This window comes from Tupaia chinensis, unplaced genomic scaffold (assembly GCF_000334495.1).
Source record: "Tupaia chinensis unplaced genomic scaffold, TupChi_1.0 Scaffold000115_1, whole genome shotgun sequence".
Classification (NCBI taxonomy): Eukaryota; Metazoa; Chordata; class Mammalia; order Scandentia; family Tupaiidae; genus Tupaia; species Tupaia belangeri.
The window spans coordinates 3,305,796-3,330,456 of NW_006159579.1; the positions used below are offsets into that span (position 1 = coordinate 3,305,796).

Below are 24,661 nucleotides of genomic sequence, written 5' to 3' on the forward strand. Positions count from 1 at the left end.
CCAAATTTATTGTCCTCTTTTAAGTCCTACAACACTCATCCAGGTTTTCCTCTTTTACCTTGATTGTTATAATAACATTTAAACTACTTTTTCTCTCTCCACTTTTTACCCACTGTGGGTAAAAAGTAAACTCCCACAGTTTAAAAGTAGTTTAAACTATTCATCGTTTTCTCAACAGATGGGATCTTTGAAAGTACAACTTGATTATGTCACACATCTGCTAAAAAATAATTTAAGTATGGACTGATGCTTCTGCAGAGCATAAGTTTTAGGGATGGGCATGTGGGTTTTGAATCTTATCCCATCCCCTTAGCCATTTTTGGACTTTCTGCAGGTTCCCTGATCTCTCTGTGCCTTTCTGAATATAAACTTGCTGAGTTTTTGTGATGAGTCTGTGAACCAATCTATTGAATGAGCTGCTGTACGGCCTGGTATAGGAAATGAGTGCCTGTTTTTCCCTTGATCCAAATGTCATCTGTCTCATCCTGCCACGTTGGGGCATTTGTGTGAGCTCTCTAGCTGGATTCTGCGTTCTGTTGGGGAGGGATTAGGCTGACTCACTGCAGTATCCCATGGGCTCTGCAGAACTGTGAACAAAGCACTTAAGGAGTGGATTGTGTTGAGTAGGTGGAGGTAATAGAGGTTTGGGGTGCCAGTAGAAATAGCAAGTGCAGATGGAGAAACACAGTTACATCTGGACAGAACCAGAGTGCAGCATTGAAAGTGGGTGCAGCCTATGCCAGATAATAGATTCACCAGTACGAGGTTTTCCAGAGGATGAGGCTTAACCGGCAGGAGCCATACAAGGACCTACGAAAGTCCTGCTTGCCTGACGATGATGATGTGTGCCCTCTATGTTAGGATGTAGATTTCTTACCTGTCCCTGCTTACAATAATTGTCTGAGAAGGGACCTTGCCCATTGTAATGCCCCCTGAATATGGGTCGGATGTTTCCCCAACCTTACCCCCATGCAGACCTGCTGTCTGCCTTTGGGAGTCCTGGTTAATTTTAGTACTTTAATGGCTTGGTATAATCATTTGTGAACTGGGCTCAATAGACTTGTTTAGCCTTCATCACATGGCTTGCAATCCCTGACAGTGAACATAGCAGAATATTCAGAAGATTCCACAGTACGGCTGCCTTGTTCTGCTTCAGTGCTCCAGAAGGTACTCCTGTTCCAGGTTTCTCCCCTCACCTTTCTCTCATGTAAGCTTCCTTCCTGCCAGTTGCTAGTTACTTGGCTTGTCTGATAACCAAATTTATTAAGATTTAAAAGAATAGAAGCAGCTTAACAGTACCTGGATTTCACCTAGTACTTCTAAGAAAGCCTTTATCTTAGGTGGAACTTCAGACAATGTAGGTAGTTCACTTGGAGAGATGTTTCAGGGTGAGACTCTGATATTACACAGATTGTTTTCTAGTTCATAGGTAGTGTGTATTTGACATTCTGCTTAAGTGAAAGCCAGATAGAATATTATGGGATTTGTGCTGCTTGCAAGGTAGTGACTCTAAAAAGTACCCCATTGGGACCAGCAGGTGGTACGGTTGTTAAGGCACTGGACTTCCACATGGCCAACTGCAGTTTGAGTCCTGGACCTGGCAGCTTGAAAATCATGCCAGACACATGTTCCCAGAATCCCAGGAGGAAAAGGAATTGCCATGTGGCCACACCCCGGGAGGGGTGATTTCTCACTTTCCCTCTCACTGTCTTTCTCCTGCGAGCATACACACCCTGTGGCAAAAACCTTTAAAAAAAAAAAAAAAAGTACGGGGCCAGCAGGTGGCATGGTGTTTAAGGTGGCTAGACTCTCACATGACTGACCACGGTTCGAATCCTGGACCTGACAGCTTGCTTTCTTACTTTCCTTCTCTGTCTCTCTCTGTTCAACTTTAATAAAATAAAATAAAATAATGACAGTGAATAAAATTTAATAAACTTAAAAAAAGTACCCCGTTAATGCTGAACTCCCCAATTATGGCAAATAAGAACTTGAGTTCTAATGGATTTCTCTGGGCTTCCAATAGAACCATCAGGATCAGAAAATGCCCTGCAGATTTTTTTGTTTTGGGTTCCCTCAATTTCTGGGCCATTGCAGTTGAGTAAAGGTAACATTCAAGTGAGGTCTTATTGTACATTGGATTGTAAGACCCCCTCCCCTAATTCACATGTTGAAGAGAGGTTTTTGCTATAGGGTGGGTGTGTGTTCTCCAAAGAGAGAGACACAAGCAGAAAGCAAGAAATTTCTTTCTCCCCACCCCGCCTCATGATCACTCCACAGTTCCTTTTTCTCCATTCTCCTCTTGGGATTTTGGTCATGCATGCACACACACACGCACCTGACGTGAGTTTGAAGTCACCAGGTCCAGGACTCAAACTGTGGTTGACCATGGGGGAGTCCAGCAATGTAACCATCATGCCATCTGCTGGTCCCAACACATGTTGAGGTCTTAACTCCCAATGTGGTAGTATTCAGAGAGAGAATTAGGTTTAGATGAAATTAGGAGGATAGGGCTATGTAATGGGATTAATGCCCTTAAAATCAGGAAGTCTTCCTCCACCCTTACCCCTATGTGAGAATGCAGCAAGAAGGTGGATGTGATTAAATGATGAGAAGCTGGGAAGAAGGTCCTTACCAGGGCTGATAGGAGATGTAACAGGGAAGATGGATATGATGAAATGATGTTGGCAGGCCCAGGGTTGCCATGCCTCTGATAGCACCCTGATCTCGTATTTCCCAGCCTCCAGAACTATGAGAAATATAAATGTTATTTTAACCACCCAGTCTGTAGCAGCCTTAACGGTCTATCCAGGCTTTAAAGGATGAAGGTAGATATAAGTTGGATCAGCTATAGGAAAAGAGGAAAGGCACTGGCATAGCAAAGGTTCATAGTATCAGGTCTTTAAGGTGCCCCTCCAAGGTAACTGGCCTTCTGTATCCATCACTCAGATGCTTAGGCAGCAAGCTGCTCTCTGATCCAAAGCCTAGCAGGAAGTTGCTCTTTGTCCAACCCAATCAGGGCAGCTGAGAAGAAGCCAGGTACATGTTCCATGGGTCATGGAACAATTGGTCGAGCTGTCCAAAGAGAGAGCTAACAGCAGGCCAGCACTGCTTTCTGGGGAGAGAGTATTGCAGGCCAGATGATAAGGGCCAACATTTGAGTGTGTGCCATGTGCTAGATACTTTAACATGTTCTTTACTTGTATTGTTTTTAGCCCTAAAACCCTATGAGGCGGGTGCTTTTATGTCTTCGTTATACATTAGAAACTGAGGTGCAGATGAGAAGTATTAATTTGAGCCAATATTTAATTGCAGACCCTTATTCTCACCTCTAGGCTCTGCTGTCTTCTAGGATTCCAGGAAAGGGTGCCCTGGCCCATCCCCTGGAAGCTGAGTAGGCATTCCTCCTGGCAGGAGATTCCTGTGCACATGGCAGCCTGTTGTCACCTCTTATACCCCTGGTCCTCAGGAACTCACCCAGGCTAGCCAAGTCCCTGCTCTCTGCTCTGGGGCCTGTGAGCTCTGCCACCTGAGACCACAGATGACTTTACAACTTTTGGCCAGAAGTCAGAGTGAACTTCTGAAGGCTTCTTCTCTAACCTTTGTGTTCAGAGAACACGGGCTTCTAAGGTTCAGTGAAGGGGGAGTGGCTCTGCCTGGGGTAGCGTGTCTCAGGCCCCTTGGAGGGGCAGAGTCAGAGTCAGGCCAAGAACTTGGCTCTACTGCCTGTTCTAGTTCTTCCCTTTGGACATGCTTAATTAAAAAAAAAATCCCAGCATTGAAAACAAAGCATTAAGACACTGACACTTAAACTTGTATTTACTTCTAGCTACAAAAGAAAAGGAAAAGAATAAAGAGAAGAAATTCAAAGAGTTTGTGAGAGTGAAGCCAAAGAAGAAAAAGAAAAAGAAAAAGAAAACCAAACCTGGTAAGTTCTGCTTGTGGGTTTCAGTTGGTTTCCTTACTATGGCGGAGAGGGATTGCTTCCTCCTGAGTGGCTCAGCTTGCACTGAGGAGGGGAGGAACAGCAGGCTTTTGCCAGGCTGTGGGCTCAGCCTCACATGGGCCCTGGCAGGGGGATGCTTACTCACCCAGGCTTACAAGGCCTCATCAGCATTGTAAAAGCTCTCCCACTTGCTGAATTGGCAGTGTCCCTGTAACTGGTGATGTGCATGCATCATAGTAAAAGAGGTTGTGCAGATGAGTGACTGTATTTGCACACATAACTCTTTTTTTAGACTTAGTTATTTAATTTTATTTAACTTCCTATAGGACACATGCACTCACCAGAGAGAGAGAAAGTGAGAAAGCGAGCCTCCATGTCCAGGACTCAAACCACAGTCGGCCATGTGGGAGTCCAGCGCCTTAACCACTGTGCTACTGCTGGTGCCACACACACATAACTCTTAAACTCATGATGTCTCTGAAACCTCTCAAGAAAAGATTCACTTCTTGGAAAGTATATGTCTAGTCCCCACCAAAATGTTTAAGAAAATCTATGTTTAACCTTGGGAGTTACAGAGATGCCATACTTTAATTCTAGATGTGATTTTTGGCTTAGAAAAACACTGTTATTAGAAAAGGGAGTGAGAGGTGATAACGAGAAGGAAGCATTTGGGTTTGAGATCCTCAGAGGTAGCTGGAAGTTATTAACCTTAGTCTGCCTCTGAGCCATGCCTGAACCTTTCAGCTATTTGAGAAATAGGTGTTTGCGACCAGCAGATGGCATAATGCTTATATTGCTGGACTCTCTCATAGTTGACAGTGATATGAGTCCCGGACGCAGTGACTTAAAACTCATGCCAGGTGTGTGTGCGTGCATGTTCAAAATCCCAAGAGGAGAGGGACCAGCAGTTAGCATAATGGCTGTTGCTGGACTCCCACGTAGTCGACTGCGGTTCGCGGCCCGGACCCGGTCGCTTAAAACTCACGCCGGGCGCGTGTGCGTGCGTGCCCCAAATCCCGAGAGAACGGAGGAGAAGGGATTGTGGCGTGACCATCCCCCCTGGGGGGTGATTTCTCGCTTTCTGTCTGTCTGTCTCTCTCTTGTCTGGCTGGCGAGCGCACGCGCCCTATACTGAAAACCTCTCAAAAAAAAAAAAAAATCCCAAGAGGAGAATGAGAATGGAGGAGAGGGATTGTGGCATGGCCCCCCTTCTCTCCCCACACCGGCAGGTGATTTCTCTTTTTCTGTCTCTATCTCTCTCTGTCTCTCTGATGAGTACACATACCCTATAGCAAAAAATCTCTCTTGAAAAAAAAAAAAAAAAAGTAGGCATGGTTGTTGAATGAGATTGATTCTGGAATGCCCTGGTGATGTTTAGGATTGATCATTCTTTCCTGATCTTGTTTTTCCAGAATGCCCCTGCAATGAGGAAATCAGTGATACCTCCCAGGAACCTTCTCCACCCAAGGCATTTGCTGTCACCAGGTGTGGGTCCTCACACAAGCCTGGGGCCCATATGAGCCCACAGCTCCATGGCTCTGAATCTGGACACCACAAAGGGAAAGTGAAAGTATCTGGTAAGGAGGCTTTCTGCCGGCCTGATCATTCGTTGGCAGGTGCTTAGAACAGTGTCTGATAGAATAAATACTTAGTAGAAGTTAGCTGTGATAATAACTAATCAGGCACCAAGACCTAGTGATTCTGGTTCTTACTTTGAATCCTCCCCTTTCTTATTCCTCATTGTCTATAAAGAGCTTTAAAAGTGGCTCTGGATACAGTCTGGGCTATAAGGCTGGTCCTACCTAGATGGGGTGAGGCTGAGAAACATGTTGGCCTTGTCAGGGACAGTCTGCGTGTTCATTTGGAGCTCTTTTGCCCATGAGCTCTTGATTTGAGCAGCCACTGACCTTGGGCTGTAGTCTTTCTCAGTGAAATGAGGACACGGAGTTCAGCTCATTGCCAAGCAGTGTACTTGGTTTGGGCTGTTCCTAGATGATAGGCCCAAGCATCAGATTGGTATTTCCATTTCTCAACCCTTTCAAAGCTCATGGAGGAGTAGGTCTGCATGGCCTTTTCCCACTGTTTTGTCAAGCTGCTGTGTTTAAGTTTTTATAACCATACATTAGTGACTATTATTTTCTCTTATTCTAACAGAGGAGGATAATTTGAGTGAGTCCTCTTCTGAGAGCTTTCTCTGGAGTGACGAGGAATATAGTCAAGATGTCGATGTGACCACCAACCCAGACGAGGAACTTGACGGGGATGAACGCTATGATTTTGAAGTGGTCCGTTGTATCTGTGAGGTCCAAGAGGAAAATGACTTCATGATTCAGGTAAGTAGAGCTTATAGGAAACAGGTTTAGAAGACAACAGACTGGTTCCTGGGCAGAATTTTGAGGCCAGCAACTGTGGCAAGTTTCACATCAAAAGCCCCAGATACTTAGTAATAATAGCAACAGGCTGAGTGTGCTTTTTGGTTCAGTGTCCTCAGAATTCCAGGCTGCCAATTAGTAGAGTAAGAGGACATGAGGAATCATTGAGTCGTATGTCTCATGCTTGTCTTCAGGCAGCTAGGACTCACAAGGGAAAGGGCCTTGCCTGTGGTGGTGAGTTGAACAGCAGGAACACATACCTTTGGAGTAGCAGTTTCATCTTCCTGTAGACCTATATCTTTTCTTTGAATAACTTTTCTTTATGGCCTAAAGAAATGGAGGCCTCTCTATTTCTTGTTCTGTATTCTTTCAACATTTGTTATGTTGTCTCCCTCTCTGGGATGTGCCTGTGGAGTAAGACCTCCCTACCTGCTTGAGGCGACCATCAGTGGTTAGACCTGTTGGCCTCTGGCCCTCCTCTGGCTGTTAATTCTTTGTAAAAACAAATTATTTGAGGGAGATTTTTGTTATAGGGTACATGCACTCGCTGCAGAGACAGGGACAGAGAGATAGAAAGTGAGAAATCACCCCCCTCACTTCCCCACCCCCGTTGGGGATGGTCATGCCATAGTCCCTTCTCCTCCATTCTCCTCTTGGGATTTTGGATACGCACGCACATGCTCCCAGTGTGAGTTTTACCTTTTTTTTTAAGAATTATTTTATTTAACTTTATTATTTATTTATTTTATTTTATTTTGACCAAAGAGGGACAGAGTGAGAATGAGAGAGAGAGCAAGCAAGCCACCAGGTCTGGGATTCGAACCACGGTCAGCCATGTGGGAGTCCAGCACCCTTAACGACCATGCCAGCTACTGGCCCCGACTGCTGTGAGATTTAAGCTGCCAGGTTTGAGACTCAAATCGTGTTTGTCTATGTGGGGGAGTCCATCAATGTAACCACTAATGCCATCTGTTGGTCCTATTTTTAAAAGAAAAAAATTTAACAGACTATTTATTTATGTATTTATTTGTTGTGATTTTTTTCTGTCTGTCTGTCTCTCTCTTGTCTGTCTGGCGAGCGCACGCGCCCTATACTGAAAACCTCTCAAAAAAAAAAAAAAATCCCAAGAGGAGAATGAGAATGGAGGAGAGGGATTGTGGCATGGCCCCCCTTCTCTCCCCACACCGGCAGGTGATTTCTCTTTTTCTGTCTCTATCTCTCTCTGTCTCTCTGATGAGTACACATACCCTATAGCAAAAAATCTCTCTTGAAAAAAAAAAAAAAAAAGTAGGCATGGTTGTTGAATGAGATTGATTCTGGAATGCCCTGGTGATGTTTAGGATTGATCATTCTTTCCTGATCTTGTTTTTCCAGAATGCCCCTGCAATGAGGAAATCAGTGATACCTCCCAGGAACCTTCTCCACCCAAGGCATTTGCTGTCACCAGGTGTGGGTCCTCACACAAGCCTGGGGCCCATATGAGCCCACAGCTCCATGGCTCTGAATCTGGACACCACAAAGGGAAAGTGAAAGTATCTGGTAAGGAGGCTTTCTGCCGGCCTGATCATTCGTTGGCAGGTGCTTAGAACAGTGTCTGATAGAATAAATACTTAGTAGAAGTTAGCTGTGATAATAACTAATCAGGCACCAAGACCTAGTGATTCTGGTTCTTACTTTGAATCCTCCCCTTTCTTATTCCTCATTGTCTATAAAGAGCTTTAAAAGTGGCTCTGGATACAGTCTGGGCTATAAGGCTGGTCCTACCTAGATGGGGTGAGGCTGAGAAACATGTTGGCCTTGTCAGGGACAGTCTGCGTGTTCATTTGGAGCTCTTTTGCCCATGAGCTCTTGATTTGAGCAGCCACTGACCTTGGGCTGTAGTCTTTCTCAGTGAAATGAGGACACGGAGTTCAGCTCATTGCCAAGCAGTGTACTTGGTTTGGGCTGTTCCTAGATGATAGGCCCAAGCATCAGATTGGTATTTCCATTTCTCAACCCTTTCAAAGCTCATGGAGGAGTAGGTCTGCATGGCCTTTTCCCACTGTTTTGTCAAGCTGCTGTGTTTAAGTTTTTATAACCATACATTAGTGACTATTATTTTCTCTTATTCTAACAGAGGAGGATAATTTGAGTGAGTCCTCTTCTGAGAGCTTTCTCTGGAGTGACGAGGAATATAGTCAAGATGTCGATGTGACCACCAACCCAGACGAGGAACTTGACGGGGATGAACGCTATGATTTTGAAGTGGTCCGTTGTATCTGTGAGGTCCAAGAGGAAAATGACTTCATGATTCAGGTAAGTAGAGCTTATAGGAAACAGGTTTAGAAGACAACAGACTGGTTCCTGGGCAGAATTTTGAGGCCAGCAACTGTGGCAAGTTTCACATCAAAAGCCCCAGATACTTAGTAATAATAGCAACAGGCTGAGTGTGCTTTTTGGTTCAGTGTCCTCAGAATTCCAGGCTGCCAATTAGTAGAGTAAGAGGACATGAGGAATCATTGAGTCGTATGTCTCATGCTTGTCTTCAGGCAGCTAGGACTCACAAGGGAAAGGGCCTTGCCTGTGGTGGTGAGTTGAACAGCAGGAACACATACCTTTGGAGTAGCAGTTTCATCTTCCTGTAGACCTATATCTTTTCTTTGAATAACTTTTCTTTATGGCCTAAAGAAATGGAGGCCTCTCTATTTCTTGTTCTGTATTCTTTCAACATTTGTTATGTTGTCTCCCTCTCTGGGATGTGCCTGTGGAGTAAGACCTCCCTACCTGCTTGAGGCGACCATCAGTGGTTAGACCTGTTGGCCTCTGGCCCTCCTCTGGCTGTTAATTCTTTGTAAAAACAAATTATTTGAGGGAGATTTTTGTTATAGGGTACATGCACTCGCTGCAGAGACAGGGACAGAGAGATAGAAAGTGAGAAATCACCCCCCTCACTTCCCCACCCCCGTTGGGGATGGTCATGCCATAGTCCCTTCTCCTCCATTCTCCTCTTGGGATTTTGGATACGCACGCACATGCACCCAGTGTGAGTTTTACCTTTTTTTTTAATAATTATTTTATTTAACTTTATTATTTATTTATTTTATTTTATTTTGACCAAAGAGGGACAGAGTGAGAATGAGAGAGAGAGCAAGCAAGCCACCAGGTCTGGGATTCGAACCACGGTCAGCCATGTGGGAGTCCAGCACCCTTAACGACCATGCCAGCTACTGGCCCCGACTGCTGTGAGATTTAAGCTGCCAGGTTTGAGACTCAAATCGTGTTTGTCTATGTGGGGGAGTCCATCAATGTAACCACTAATGCCATCTGTTGGTCCTATTTTTAAAAGAAAAAAATTTAACAGACTATTTATTTATGTATTTATTTGTTGTGATTTTCAAGCTGCTAGGTCAGGACACAAACCACACTTGGCCATGTGGGAATCCTGTGTCCCACCTACCATACTACCCACTGGCCCTAGCTAGGATTTTTTTAGGGACAAGTACAGATGTTCTTGGGAAGATAGATGGAGTCCTGAAACCTGAATGCCAGGGTGCTTTAGCCAGGGTAAGGAACCCAGAATCCCTTCTTGAGAGGCTTGGTCTACCCTGTTTCCTGCTTTTCCCTGGAGTCCATTTGGTTCTTTATCTTTTTGCTACTTGCTTATTTTTCTAGAACATGCAAAATGATCACCTATGGCCTCTCTATGTCTCCCTGATTTTAGATTTTGTGTTCAAGAGACTAGGTAGGCTGAAGTGGAATCTGTCTCAATTCTGAATTTTGGGAAAGGACTCCCTTCCAAGTTTGGATCAGATATTAGTCTTTGGAACCTGTGGCCAGAAGCAGAAGAGGTTTGTCCTGGTCAAATCCCCAACCCTGGTTTAGTCTTTGCTGTGGTGATGGTAGAGGTTGTGGAGCATGGTCAGTGTCATATTGTACAAAAAAGCAAAAGACAAGAAAGAAAAACAAAAGAAAAAGAAGCTGTCTGGGCCTTCCTCTGCTATTGTGTGGATGAGGGGTGTGGGTTATTCTCAGTAACGTGGGCAGCTGTCCCTTATACCTTAAGAATCTACATGCTTTGATGTGATTCTTAGAAAAAGGCTATCTCTGTAGTTTAGGAGGTAAAGGAGCCAGTTCCCACTATTGGTGAACTGAGTTTTGAATCCTGGGCCTAGTGGCTTGAAAAACACCAGGTGTATGTGCATATATGCCCAAAATCCTGACCAGGAGGAATGAAGAAAAAGGATCATGGCGTGACTATGCCCCATCATGGGGGATCTCTTTCTGTGGTCTCTGGTGAGTGCACATTGCCTGCTCGCTATTAAAGAAATGAACTTTGATCTTATAGTACACAGCATTAAGATTTAAAATCCACTTTTGGACCTTGATTTAACAGATTGATGCCTCTTGTCTTTGAATTTGTCTTTTTTGTTCTTAACAGTCCCCTTTCCTTTGACTTCCTGAAACATTGGGGCTTTGCCATAGTTATTTAAATGTTTAAAAAGACCAGAGAATGAATAAGCCCACTTTTTTACTTTTTTTCCCCTCTCAGTGCTTTTTATTTTATTATTTTAAGTTTTGTTTTTATTTTTGTTTTATTTATTTATTTTTTTTTTTTGAGAGAGATTTTTGCTGTAGGGCACAATGTCAGAGGGACAGAGAGACAGAAAATGAGAAATCACCACCACCACCACCTCCCAACCCCAGGAGGGATGACCACACTGTAATCCCTTTTTCATTCTCTTGGGAGTTTGGACACACACACACACACACACACACACACACACATATACACACCCCAACATGATTTTTTTGGGAGAGGTTTTTGTTATAGGGTGCATGTCCTTGCCAGAAAGACAGAGAGAGACAGAAGAGATAAAAAGTGAGAAATCACCCCCCTAGGGAGGATGGCCACACCGCAATCCCTTCTCCTCCATTCTCCTCTCAGGATCTTGGGCACGCACGCACATACGCCCGGCATGAGTTTAAGGCACCGGGTCCCAGACTCGAACCGTGGTTGACTACATGGGAGTCCAGCGACATAACCATTACATAGTTGCTGGTCCCCCCCAACATGATTTTTCAAGCTGCTGGGTCAGGGACTCAAACCATACTCGGCTATGTGGAAGTTCAGTGCCTTAACCACTATGCCACCTGCTGACTCTCTCAGTGTTTTATTTATTTATTTATTTAAATTTTTTTTGAGAGGTTCATTTATTTATTTATTTTTTCTATAGGGTGCATGTGCTTGCCAGACAGAGACAGACAGATAGAAAGTGAGAAATTCCCATGCCGCAATCCCTTCTCCTCCATTCTTCTCTCAGGATCTTGGGCACGCACGCACAGGCACCCGTCTTGAGTTTTAAGCCACTGGGTCCAGGATGCGAACCATGGTCGACTACATGGGAGTCCAGCGACATAGCCATTACACGAATTGCTGATCCCCAAAATTATTTATTTTATTTATTTATTCATTCTTATTTTAATTTGACCAGAAAGATACAGAGAGGGAGAGAGAATGTGAGAAAGCAAGCCACCAGGTCCAAGACTCGAACTGTGGTTGGTGCCATATGGGAGTGTCTAGTGTCTTAATCACCACGTTACCTGCTGGTCTCCCTCAGTACTTGTTTTAAAAAAAAATCCTATATTTTGAAATAATTACAGATTATAGGAGATTGCAAAGAAATATACAGAGAAGTCCTGTGAATTTCTCTTGTCTTCCTCCCATGCCAAGAGCCCACACAACTACAGTACAGTACCAAAACCAAGAAATTAACATTGGCACAATCCACAGAGTTTACTCAGATCTAACCATTTATGTGTGTCTATATACCTGTCTACAGTTTTGACCTGGGTATAGCCTTGTGAAATCACTGCCACAATCAAGATACTCTGGTGTACATACTGTCACTGCAAGACTCCCTCATGTGACCCATTTACAGCCAAACCTACCCCTGCCCTTATTCAAACCTCAGAATCCACTTGTTTTCCATCTCTGTAATTATGTAGTTTTATGATATCTTGTGCTAAATATCTCTTTCAGGGTGACTGTTTTTGCTTAGTATCATTTCCTTCAGATTCATCCAGTTGTGTTTCAGTAGTTTGTTCCTTTTTTTTTTTTTTTTAATTGCCAGAGGGTGCATGTCCTTACCAGAGAGGGGCAGAGAGAGAGAGGGAGGGAGAAAGCACCCCTCAGTGGGGTGTGGTCACACTGTAGTCCCTTCTCTGATTCTCCATCCTGTCAGATTTTGAGCATGCATACACACCTGCCCAGTGTGTTTTTAAGTCACCAGAGCTGGGATTTGAACTACAGTTGGCCACATGGTATCTGGCTCACTTAAGCATGTGGTTACAAGGCTGGCCCCTAGTTCATTTTTATTGCTGAGTAGTATTCCATGGTGTGGATGTACCATAGTAGTGTTCTTTTTGTTAATGGTCGCAACTGTGTACAGTTGGTAGTGGTTTTAAGGTTTCTGGATTGTTTTCATAAATATTGTTTTACTGCTAACAAGGCTGTCTCAAGTCATTTATTTCTCCTATTTTATAGTTTGGAAAAAATTATGAAGGTATGATTTGCTTGCAGTTGTAGAACCATTAAATAAGTTACCAAGTAATAATTTGAACCTGGAACACCCAGGCAAGTGTTTCTCTATACTGCCTTAGCTATGAGGATTCACATTTACAATTGAGAAGTGAAACAAAAAATGCATTCTGAAACCAATGATATTGTCAGTATGGCTCACTAACCCCTCCCACCACCACCAGTAGGTAGCATAGACACATACACACTTTGGGTTGAGGGAGTGTCTTTTTTTTGAATAGCCTTCATAGTAACCTCTGGGGTTCAAAAGTACACAAATGGTCTCATGCATTACCTGCCATTTATAATCTTTAGTACACCCTGGTTGAGTGGTTTCCAAACTTTTTTTCTTTTCCTTCTTCTTCTTTTGAAATATTTATTTATTTAATTCCATTTGTTATTATTATTTTTCAATTTGACCAGAGAGAGAAAGGGAAAGTGAGAAAGGAAGCCACCAGGTTTGGCACTCGAACTGTGGTCGGCCATGTGGGAATCCCGCATCCTTAACCACTACACTACCTGTTGGCCCCACTAATCTTTTTCATATCAGAATCCCTTTTCACAGAACCTTATATGTGTAACAGGTAAAAGTAGCTTTGAAAGTTCAATAATGGATAATTGTCACTTCTAAGGTCAGAAATATGAATGATGGACATAATCCCATGAATTCTGATATGTAGTCAGAGTTGTGAGTGACAGTTGTTGACTTGGTGCACATCAATGGCTCATTTTTCTCTGGTTGAGATAGACATGATATACAAGGTCATTGTTTGGGTGACTTTTCGCAAATAGCATGCCATGTAGTCACTTTGATTAATCAGAGATGGGAGAAAAAGCATAAAACCTTTATCTCAGGTCAACATAATACTGAAATTGCCTAGCCGTACAAAGCTGTGTGTATGGATGAGCTCTGTTGTCTTAACATTTGGATTGGAATATGTTTGATGTGCATTTTAATTTTTTAAAAAATAGTTCCATTTAAAAAACACATGTGTGCAGACCTTTGACCCTCTATGGAATACAATTAGAAAATTGTTTTGTAACATGAAGACAATTATAATTTTTTAGTAGAATTTCTTTTTCTTTTTTCTTTTTTTTAAAGGTTTTTGCTATAGGGCACATGTACTCTCCTGAGAGACAGAGAGAGATAGTTAGAGGGGAAGTGAGAAATCATCTCTCAGAGGAATAGCAACAGCACAATCCCTTCTCTATTTTCCCTCTGAGATTCTGGACATGCATATATATGCACATGCCCAGTGTGATTTTCAAGCCACTGGATCCAGGACTTGAACTGTGTTTGGTCATGTGGAGTCAGTGCCTTAACCACCACGCCACCTGGTAAATTCAGTAGAATTTCTTAGTTTTTTTTTTTTTAAAAAGGTTTCTGCCATAGGGCATGTGCGCTCGCTAATCAGAGACAGTGAGAAGGAAACTGAGAAATCATCTCCTAGGGGAGAAGGCCATGCTGCAATCCCTTCTCCTCTGTTCTCCTCTCAGGATTTTGGGCACACACGCACATGTGCCCAGGGTGAGTTTTAAGCTGCTGGTTTGGGACTCATACCACAATTGGCCATGTGGACATCCAGTGTTTTAGCCCTATACCACCTGCTGGCCCCTGGTTTTTTTTTTTGTTTGTTTGTTTTTGTTTTTGTTTTTTAAAGAAAATGATATGTATTGCAATCACTATAAAAATAAAAAGACATTTTTTCCCTGCTTATTCACTTAATCATTACTAAATATTTAATGAGCACTGCTAAGTACCAAGTACTTAAAATTTATTTTTTAAAATAATTCTTTATTTATTTTATTGTTATTATTTAATTTGCTATAGATCACATGCACTCACTAGAGAGAGAAAAAGTAAGCAAGCAAACTGCCAGGGCTGGGACTTGAACCATGGTTGGTCATGTGGAATCCAGTGCTTTAACTACCACACCACCAGTGTGCCCCTAGGATGTTGGAGAATTTTGGTTTCTGTTCTGTTTCTATGTGTGTTCTGGGCCTTTGTTAGCCTAACCAGACTTGGCCTTCGTCCATCTGTTGAAATCTTCAGTGGGATTTATTATAGCTACATAGTTTACTAACACCATGCTTCACTGTTTGAAATACCATCTTTATTTAATCCATTTCTGTGTGTATTTAAATCTCTTTCTGGACTCTCTTCTTTTCCACTGGCCTGTCTATGTATTTGTTATTACAATTCTATTTTTTTTTGGAGAGATTTTCACTGTAGGGCGCGTGCGCTCGCCAGACAGATAGAGAGAGACATCGAGACAGAAAGCGAGAAATCACCCCCCAGGGGGGATGGTCACGCCGCAATCCCTTCTCCTCCATTCTCCTCTCGGGATCTTGGGCACACACGCACACGCGCCCGGCGTGAGTTTTAAGCCACCGGATCTGGGACGTGAACCGTGGTCGACTACGTGGGAGTCCAGCGACATAGCCATTACGCTAACTGCTGGTTCCTGTTACAATTCTATTTTAATTATTGTGCCTTTATAATATGTTTTAAGTTTTTTTATTTATTTATTTTTTTAGTTTTGCTATAGGACATGGGTGCACTCACTAGAGAGAAAAAGGAAGAGAGGGGTAGGAAAGAGGGAGAAATAATCCCCTAGAAGGGACTGCCACTCTGCAGTTCCTTCTTCATTTTACTCTTGGGACTTGGGCATCTACTCATACATAGCCAGTGTGATTTTTTTTTTTTAGAGTTTTTTTCGCTATAGGGCGTGTGCGCTCGCCAGACAGAGAGAGACATAGAGACAGAAAGTGAGAAATCACCCCCCAGGGGGGATGGTCACACCACAATCCCTTCTCCTCCATTCTCCTCTCGGGATCTTGGGCACACACGCACACGCGCCCGGCGTGAGTTTTAAGCCACCGGGTCCGGGACACGAACCGCGGTCGACTATGTGGGAGTCCAGCGACATAGCCATTACGCTAACTGCTGGTTCCCACCAGTGTGATTTTCAAGTCACGGGACTTGAATAACATAGTCGAACATGTGGGATCCATAACCTTCATGCCACCTGATGGCACCTAAAAATGTTTTTAAACTTTTCTATTTAAAAAAAAAAAAATTGGAGGACCAGCAGTTAGCGTAATGGCTATGGTGCTGGACTCCCATGTAGTCTACCACAGTTCTAGTACCAGACCCGGTGGTTTAAACTCACGCCAGGCATATGTGTGTGTGTACCCAAGATCCCGAGAGGAGAATGGAGGAGAAGGGATTGCGGTGTGGCCATCCTCCCAGGGGGTGATTTCTCGCTTTCTGTCTCTCTGTCTCTCTCTGTCTTCCTGGCGAGCACACGCGCCCTATAGCAAAAACCTCTCAAAAAAAAAATTTTAGCGAGTTTTTTTGTGATAGGGCATGTGTACTCACTGGAGACAGAGACAGAGAAAGCAAGAAATCACTCCCCAGGGGTATGGCCATATCATAATCCTTTCTCCTCCATTCTCTTCTTGGGACTCTGGGCACACAGACACATACACACGGTTTTTATTTCCCCCTCTTTAAAATAATTATTAATTTAATTAATTTGTTATTATTCTTCAATTTGACCAGAGAAAGACAGAGGGAGAGTGAGAAAGCAAGCCTTCAGGTCCAGAACTTGAACAATGATTGGCCACGTGAGAGTTCAGTGCCTTAACTGCCTTGCTACCTGCCAGCCCTCGCTCCAGCATGAATTTTAAGCTGCTGGGTCCAGGACCCTAACTATGGTCAACTACGTGGGAGTCCAGCAACATAACCACTACACCATCTGCTGGTCTCAACTGTTCCATTTTCTAAAAAAAGAATTATTTACTTAATTTCATTTATCATTATTATTATTATTATTTTTAATTCGCTACAGGGCATACAAACTTACCATTGAGAGTGAATGAGAGAGAGAAAGTGAGAAAGCAAGCCATTAAGTCTGGAACTTGAATCGTAGTTAGCCATGTGGGAGTCCAGTGCCTTAACGACCATGCTATCTGCTGGCCTCTGAAAATACTTTTTTAAAGATTGAAAAGTTTGGGGGACCAGCAGGTGGCGTGGTGCTTAAGGCACTGGACATTCTCACATTGCCGATCACGGTTCGAGTCCCAAACCTGATGGCTTGCTTTCTCACTTTCTCTCTCTCTCTCTCTGTCTCTCTCTGGTCAAATTAAAATAAATGAATGAGTAAATAAAATTAAATAAATAATTATTTTTTTAAAAAATGGAAAAGTTTGGGCCAACAGATGGTGTGGTGGCTAAGGCACTGGACTCCCACATGTTTGTTCATGGCTCAAGTCCCAAAACCAGCAGCTTGAAAATCATGCTGGTTGTTTGTGCGTGTGTACCTAAAATTCTGAGAAGAGACGGGATTGTAGTGTGGTGATTCCCTGTAGGGCATGATTTCTCATTTTTCCTCTCTCTCTGTCTGTCTCTCTCTTTGGTGAGTGCACGTGCTCTATTTCAAAAACTGTAAAAAGAAAATAAAATTAAAAAACTATTTTCAGATTGACATTGTTCAGTAGATCCAAATGTTCTTTATCTGTACTACCTAATATCTCCTGATTGTTCTTTGTTTTTTTACAATTTATTTAATTTTATTCATTATTATATTTTTATTTTAACTTTACCAGAGAGAGACAGAGGGAAAGTAAGAAAGCAAACCGCCAGATCCAGGACTCAAACCATGGTTGACCATGTGAGAGTCCAGCTCCTTAACCACTGTGCCACCTGCCAACGCCCTGATTGAGCTTTTTCACATATTTCCTGAATGTTAATTTCAGATTCTGTCTCATTACAAAGCTATTACATTAATTTGTTTATTGGGGCTACATTATTTATGTAGATTAATCTAAGAATTAACCTGGATTTTTTTGCTGTCCAGGGACAGGATATTCTGTACCATTGACTAAGTCTCTATTTTTCAAACAGTTTTTTTTTTATTTTTTTTTGGAGAGGTTTTTGCTATAGGGCGCATGCCCTTGCCAGAAAGACAGAGAGAGACAGAGATAGAAAGTGAGAAATCTCCCTCCAGGGGGAATGGCCAAGCTGCAATCCCTTCTCCTCCATTCTTCTCTCGGGATCTTGGGCACGCACGCACATGCACCCGGCGTGAGTTTAAGCCACCAGGTCCAGGACTCGAACTGCGGTCAACTATATGGGAGTTCATTAACATAGCCATTATGCTAACTACTGGTCCCTCAAACAGTATTTAAAGTTTTTCATGGGGCCGGCAAGTGGCATGGCGGTTAAAGGTGCTGGACTCCCACATGGCCAACCACGGTTCAAGTCTTGGACCTGGCGTCTCTCTTTCTCACTTCCTCTCTCTCTCTCTGTCTCTCTCTGATCAAACTGGAAAATAAAAATGATAATAATAATAAATAAAGTTAAATAAAATAATTCTTTAAAAAAACAGTATTTAAAGTTTTTCTTCAGAGAGATCATGCGTGCTTATGTTTATTCTTAGACATTTTATATTTTATATAATTACGAGATAAATTTTATAAATATAAACTTTTAAAATTGGGACCAGCAGATGGCTTAACAGTTACACTGCTGGACTCCTACATGTCGTTGACCACAGTTCGAGTCCTGGACCCAGTGGCTTGAAACTTTACTCCGGGGTGCGTATGCATGCATGCTTAAAATCCTAAGAGGAAAATGGAGGAGAAGGGATTGCGGCATGGCCATCACCCCCGCCCCCCCCAGGAAGAGGGGCATGAGTTTTTGCTTTCTGTCTCTCTCTGTCTCTACGGCAAATGCATATACCCTATAGCAAAAATCTCTCTTAAAAAAATTGAATAATGTATTTTAGTCAGAATAAAAAAAAAGGAAGAAGTGAGATAAGTTATGAAATAACTTATTTTGAAAGAAGTTATTTTGAAACTTAGTTGATTCATTTTTGGTGAATGCTAGTTCTTTAGACACTTACAAAGGTGAGCACATGTGCTCGCCAGAAAGACAGAGACAGAGAGACAGAAAGCAAGGAATCACCGCCAGGGTGTGGGGGTGATGGCCACACCACAAGCCCTTCTCCATTTTCCTCTCAGGATCTTGGGCACTCGCCAGGCGTGAGTTTAAGCCACCAGGGCCGGTACTTGAACTGCGGTCGACTACATGGGAATCTAGCAACATAGCCATTACACCAACTGCTGGTCCTAAGACTTTTATTCTTCTTCTTCTTTTTTTTTTAATAATTATTTAATTTTATTTATTTATTCATTTATTTTAATTTGGCCAGAGAGAGACACAGAGAGCGAGAGAGAGGGAAAGTGAGAAAGCAAGCCACCAGGTCCAGAACTCAAACCATGGTTGGCCATGTGGAGGTGTTCAGCACCTTAACCACCATGCCACCTGCTGGTCCCTAAGACTTATTTTTAATTATTGTTCTGTTTTCTGCTACTAACTACCGTTATTATCTTTTACACTTTTACTCTCTGAGCCTTGGTTTCCTCATATCTAAATTGAAGAAAATCCAGATCCCATCTTACCTGAAGTCTTTCAACTCGGCTCCTATTGATTTTGATATGATTAACTTCCTAGAGTTTTTTTTTATCTGTCCAGGGAAGCCCTCTGATCCAAGCAGTTCAAGACTGTCTGAGCTTTGGAATTCTAACCCCCTGTGGCTAGGCTGGTGGACCACTGTTCACCTTCCAAGGCTAACGTGTTGGTTGGGTAAAGGTTTAGGGCCTTGTCTGGAATGGCTTAAAGTGTTCATAGTTTGTATTTGGGAGTCTGCCTTTCCTCCTCATTTTCTCCTCTGGACCCTTAGTTCTTAGACAGCATCCTCCAGGCCCCATGTGTTTCCCAACGCCATCCTCATTGTCAACTCCTTCCTTTTTGTCTCTTAGATCTCCATACCTGTCTGCTCCAGTCCCAAATATCCAGGGGAGATAGTTGAGTCTAGGGGCTAAAAAAGAAAAACAACTAGCTTTGCAGTTATTCAGGCTTGTATTCTGACCCATCTTTCCCTCTTATCAGCTGTGTGGCCTTTGGTACAGTTTAGAGAGAATAAATGCTAAGTGCTAACACATGAACTCCAGAAGAAGTCAAAATAAATGGTCTTCCCTGTTAGTTAGTAGTGGTGCTTAATACATAATGCTGTGTGCTGGGCTCTCTAATTGGGTGAGCTTTTATGCATGTGTCACTGAATCATCAAAATAACTCCATTAGGTAGCTATCAGTAGTAGTCCACTTTGTAGAGGGGGGAAACCAAAGCCCAGGGAGAAGTGATCTCAGTCACGCAGTCATAATTTAAGGTCAGTTTTTTGTCTCTCTAAGCTGGCCTTTTTCTAAGGAGTTGAACAGTTTTTCCCTTAATCCCCATAAAGTGGTCAAGAAAGTAAAAGCTTCTATAAATGGCAATGAAAACCATCCTTATTGTGAGATTAGCACTGTTTAATCGATGCAAGTGTTCTTCTGCATTATCCAGTACAGTAGCCACTAGCCTCATGTGGGAATTGAGTGCTTAAGATGTGGCTAGTGAGACTGAAGAACTTCATTTTCTACTTCACCTGTTCATTTATATGAGCCCACATTGGACAGTGCAGTTCCACATGTATGACTGCAGCTCAGTTCCATGAAATCAGTAGGGAATGCTTGTCCTTATACCCCTCCCTCCCCCTCCCATGTCCCCTTTCCCCCATTAGGTAGGTTTTACTTTTGAACAGAGGATACCTTCTGAGTTTAATTTTTATTGCTTCTTTAATTCTAACAGTGTGAAGAGTGCCAGTGCTGGCAGCATGGGGTCTGCATGGGATTACTGGAAGAAAATGTGCCCGAGAAATACACCTGTTATGTTTGCCAAGACCCTCCAGGTAGAGATTTCTGGAGTCAGGGATATTAACAGTGTGTAGCCTTTTCTTTAGCACAGTTGGCTGTGAGAAATTTTAAGCATCTGTGTTCTTGAAACTCATTTCTTCAGCACTGGCCAGGTGACGACTCCTCCTCCTCTCTTCCTCCTCCTGTTTTCCTCCTCCTCCTCCTCACCTTTGTTGCCAGCCCACCTAGGGGCCAGCAGTCCTGAATTTAACAGTAAGAGAACATGTATATAGAGGCTCACCTAGTGGAATGCCTAGCCTTAAGCTAGAGCTTCTCCTTTAATTTTTGGAGAAAATATAAAAATATACCACCTTAATAAAATTTTAAGTGTGCAGTACAATATTGTTACTTAAGAGCACAATGTTGTATAGCAGATCTTTAGAACCTTCATCTTGCGTGACTGAAATTCTATGAAAACTATGGAATGCTTTATAAGTTTGCATGTCATCCTTGTGCAGGGGCATGCTAATCTTCTCTGTACTGTTCTAATTTACTATATGTGCTGCCGAAGCAAGTATTTTTCTCTTTTCTTGAAAGCTCATAGGGATGCGGGCTCTGTTTCGGCTTTTTGGGATTTTCAGAGGGGTAACCTGCCTCTGCTCCCTGTGTTGACATCTGCCCTCTGTTGCATTTGCGAGCTGGAAGGGGAAAGGCATAGTTTGTAGAGCCTGTCACCACCCAAAGTAGTAACTTAATTCCTTTGGAATGGTCAGTTTTATGGCTTCGTGAGCCACCTGTGGCTTTTGGGTGCCCCTTTTCAGAGGAGGTGGATTACAAATTTTTGGTTCTTCTCTTGCTGTCGTCGGGATGGTGACATTGTCTCCCTTCATCACCTGTAAGTTCTCTCCCTGAGCTTCAGTCCCAATTCCCTTACAGCTGGACAGTGGTTGAGAGCTTCTGCTTTTGTTGTTCCTTTTGGTGCTAGGGGTTGGGCCTAGTAGGAACTCCTGCTCCCATATTTGATTTTGAGGAAGGAATTGATGCCCAGAGGGCACAAGTTATTTTCTTAATCTTATAAAGCATATTAGAATTAGAACTGGCTTGCAGGGCCAAGTTTCCTGACTTTGCTAGTTGTGTTGGGAACAAAATAGGGAGTCACTACAGTTCATTTTCCAGCAAGTGGATCTTCCCTGGACTTGAGGACCTCTGTTGGGACACTGTCTCTGTGCACTAGGTTAGTCCATGGATGGAGAAGAGTCTGCCTCCATTTGTACCTTTATCCTATGGAAAGAGTTTGATCAGAAGATTAGACAGGTGAGCAAACAAAGACTCAGAATGGGCAAGGCTGGCCCAAGATCTCCCCAGCAGTTAGTGTCAGACAGGTGATGCGAACCAGTTTTCTTGACCTTTGTCTTGTAAAACAGGATTCTGCCCTGAATCCTGCTTCTCTGGCCACTGTTTGCAGGAGCTGCCTTCGAGGTTTCCCATGAAATCCTGAGGGCTTTTTAAGGGCATATTTTACAAATCTTTTTTGTTTGCCTTGTCTTTCCACATGTTCCCTTTTAGGAGTCACCTAGGACACACTGTCTTTATTAAATTCTATGCTCTGTCTGAACCTCTGTAACTTCAGTCACCAAGACCATGATTAGATTCTTGAACTGAGCACTGAATGTCTGTCATAGGGTCTTGTAGACTGTTTGAATGGATTGGACCAACAGTTGAATCCAAGATTTATCTTTTTAAAGGTTACTTAAAAATGTTTTTAACAGGACCAGTAGGTGGTGTGGTGGTTAAAGGCTCTGGACTCCCACGTGGCCAACCACGGTTTGAGTCCTGGACCTGGTAGCTTGCTTTCTCACCTTCTGTCTCTCTCTTTCTCCCCCCACCACCCATTCCTCTCTAGTCAAATTAAAATAAATAAAGTTAAATAAAATAATTCTTTTAAAAAATGTTTTTAATAGAATCAAGGTATACCGTTACCATGTATGAGATGAAAAAGGGCCCAAAGACCTTGGTAAGGATTACTTGAGTTATTTCAGGACTTTTATAGCCATTGGCAGGTGAACAAAAGTCTAGTAGAAAGCTGTCTGCTGGGCTTTTGGGGCAAGAAATGTTGCCAAGCCACATGTGCTTTTGTGTTCAATCCTCCCTGAGGCACCCTGTAATGAGCAGGACCCCTGAAGCTGTCCAGTTCATGTGTGGTTGTAACAGCTGGGAAACGGTCATCCAGACAAAGGAAAGGGACTTCTTCCCATTCATATTATACATCCATTCAAGATGCATTTTTGCCAAGCACTGGAATCATAACCACAAGTAAGCTGGTTTCTAGGCTTCTGGATCTTTGCAGGAGTCAGGGGCCAAAAACTTAAAAGAAGTGAAATAAACAAGAATGTGTTAGGTAGTGATAAATGCTGTGAGAAGGTAAGATTGATAAAGTAGGAAGTGACATGAGGCTCTCTGGGAGGTAGCAAAAGGCTTCTTTGAGGAGGTGATAAAGAGATAGCCCTGGAGGCCTTGGGGAATAGTGCTGCAAACAATCAGGGTACTAGAGCAAAGATCCTAAGACTAGTAGGAGTTTGATAGGTTCCAGAAACTGAAAGGAGGCCACCGTTAAGAGTTGGGAGAGGAAAGCTGAAGGATCTGGATTCTATGGGCCTCATTAAGCCAGTTAGGGCTTTGAGTTTTTTTCTGTGAGCACTAGAAAGCTGTGGGAAGTTTTAAGTTGGGGAGAGAATGATCTGATTTAAATTTAAATAGATAATCCAGGTTCCCACCCCATCTGGGGCCAGATCTGGGAAATCAGGAAGTGTACATACATACTGTACTCACTATTCCCAGCACCAAGTAGAGAACCTTGCATGCTCAAGGAACCAACTAAATGTACAGTGTATAAATAAATGAATAAAATGAACACACTAATCCATTCTTCCAGAAGTTCCTGGGATAATTATGCAATAATGATGAAACAGCTCAGGTTTCCTTCAGGCCATGTTTTAATTATTGCTACTCTCATGATTATTGCTTTAGGTCAGAGGCCTGGCTTCAAGTACTGGTATGACAAGGAGTGGCTGAGCAGGGGACATATGCATGGTCTGGCCTTTCTAGAAGAGAACTACTCCCATCAGAATGCCAAGAAGATTGTGGCCACCCACCAGCTTCTTGGCGATGTGCAGCGAGTGATCGAGGTTTTGCATGGCCTGCAGCTCAAGATGAGCATATTGCAGTAAGTATGGCACCTGCAGCTTTGGGGAGAAGTCTGGTTTGGCACAGTCTGTGGGCAACATAAATGTTAAGAACTAGAAAGCCACAAAATCAAATTATGAGACCTTGATGAATTTGAGACCTTTATTTAAAAAAAATTTGTCATATGCGTTTTTTTTTCCCAAAAACATCCGTTTTATTAGAGAATGTCTTATGTATAATGAAGTTCACTTACCTTAAGAATTCACCGATTTTTAATAAATGTATGGGTATGCTTGGGTAAGCAACCATTACTATAATCTAGGTATGAATAAACAAAATGTAGTATATATTGAGTCGTCGAAACAGTCATGTTGCATTTTTGCATGGAAAAACAGTTTGATTTGGTTTTGTTTCAGTGTACAGTTCCAAGTTTTTTGTTTTTTAAAAAATGTTATCTCTTTTTTTAAAAGTTTTTTTCCATAGGGTGCATGTGCTTGCCAGAGAGATAGAGACAGTGATAAGGAAAGTGAGAAGTCACCCGCCAGAGGGTATGGCCATGCTGTAATCCCTTCTCCTCCATTCTCCTTCCAGAATCTTGAACATGCACACACACATGCATATGTGCCTGGTGCGATTTTTCAAGCCACCTGGTTTGGGATTCAGACCACTATTGGCCATGTGGGAGTCCAGTGGCATAACCACTATGCCATCTACTGGCCCCTCTGTCTCTTTTGAGAGAAAGAGAAGAGAGATCTCAACAGGGTCCTAATGCTGCCATCCTCCTCCAGTCTTAGCCAGCCTGGATCTTGGGCATGTCAGATGTACCTGGCATGTATAGGGTGGCCCTGGACAGGAACAGGCACCTT

The 24,661-nt window shown here is 42.9% G+C and overlaps 1 protein-coding gene and 1 pseudogene across 2 annotated transcripts in view; one reads left to right on the plus strand and one right to left on the minus strand.

Annotated features, from left to right (window-relative positions):
* PHF20 (PHD finger protein 20) overlaps positions 1–24,661 on the plus strand; it is a 168,593-nt gene that overhangs the window by 128,027 nt on the left and 15,905 nt on the right. For both annotated transcript variants that reach the window (XM_006144080.3, XM_014586145.2), the window contains 5 exons: positions 3,830–3,928; positions 5,359–5,523; positions 6,101–6,279; positions 20,569–20,668; positions 23,640–23,835. In XM_006144080.3, coding sequence (XP_006144142.1) covers positions 3,830–3,928; positions 5,359–5,523; positions 6,101–6,279; positions 20,569–20,668; positions 23,640–23,835 — 739 coding nt within the window. The remainder of the gene's footprint in view (positions 1–3,829; positions 3,929–5,358; positions 5,524–6,100; positions 6,280–20,568; positions 20,669–23,639; positions 23,836–24,661) is intronic.
* Positions 21,086–21,186, minus strand: LOC114007021 (uncharacterized; annotated as a pseudogene).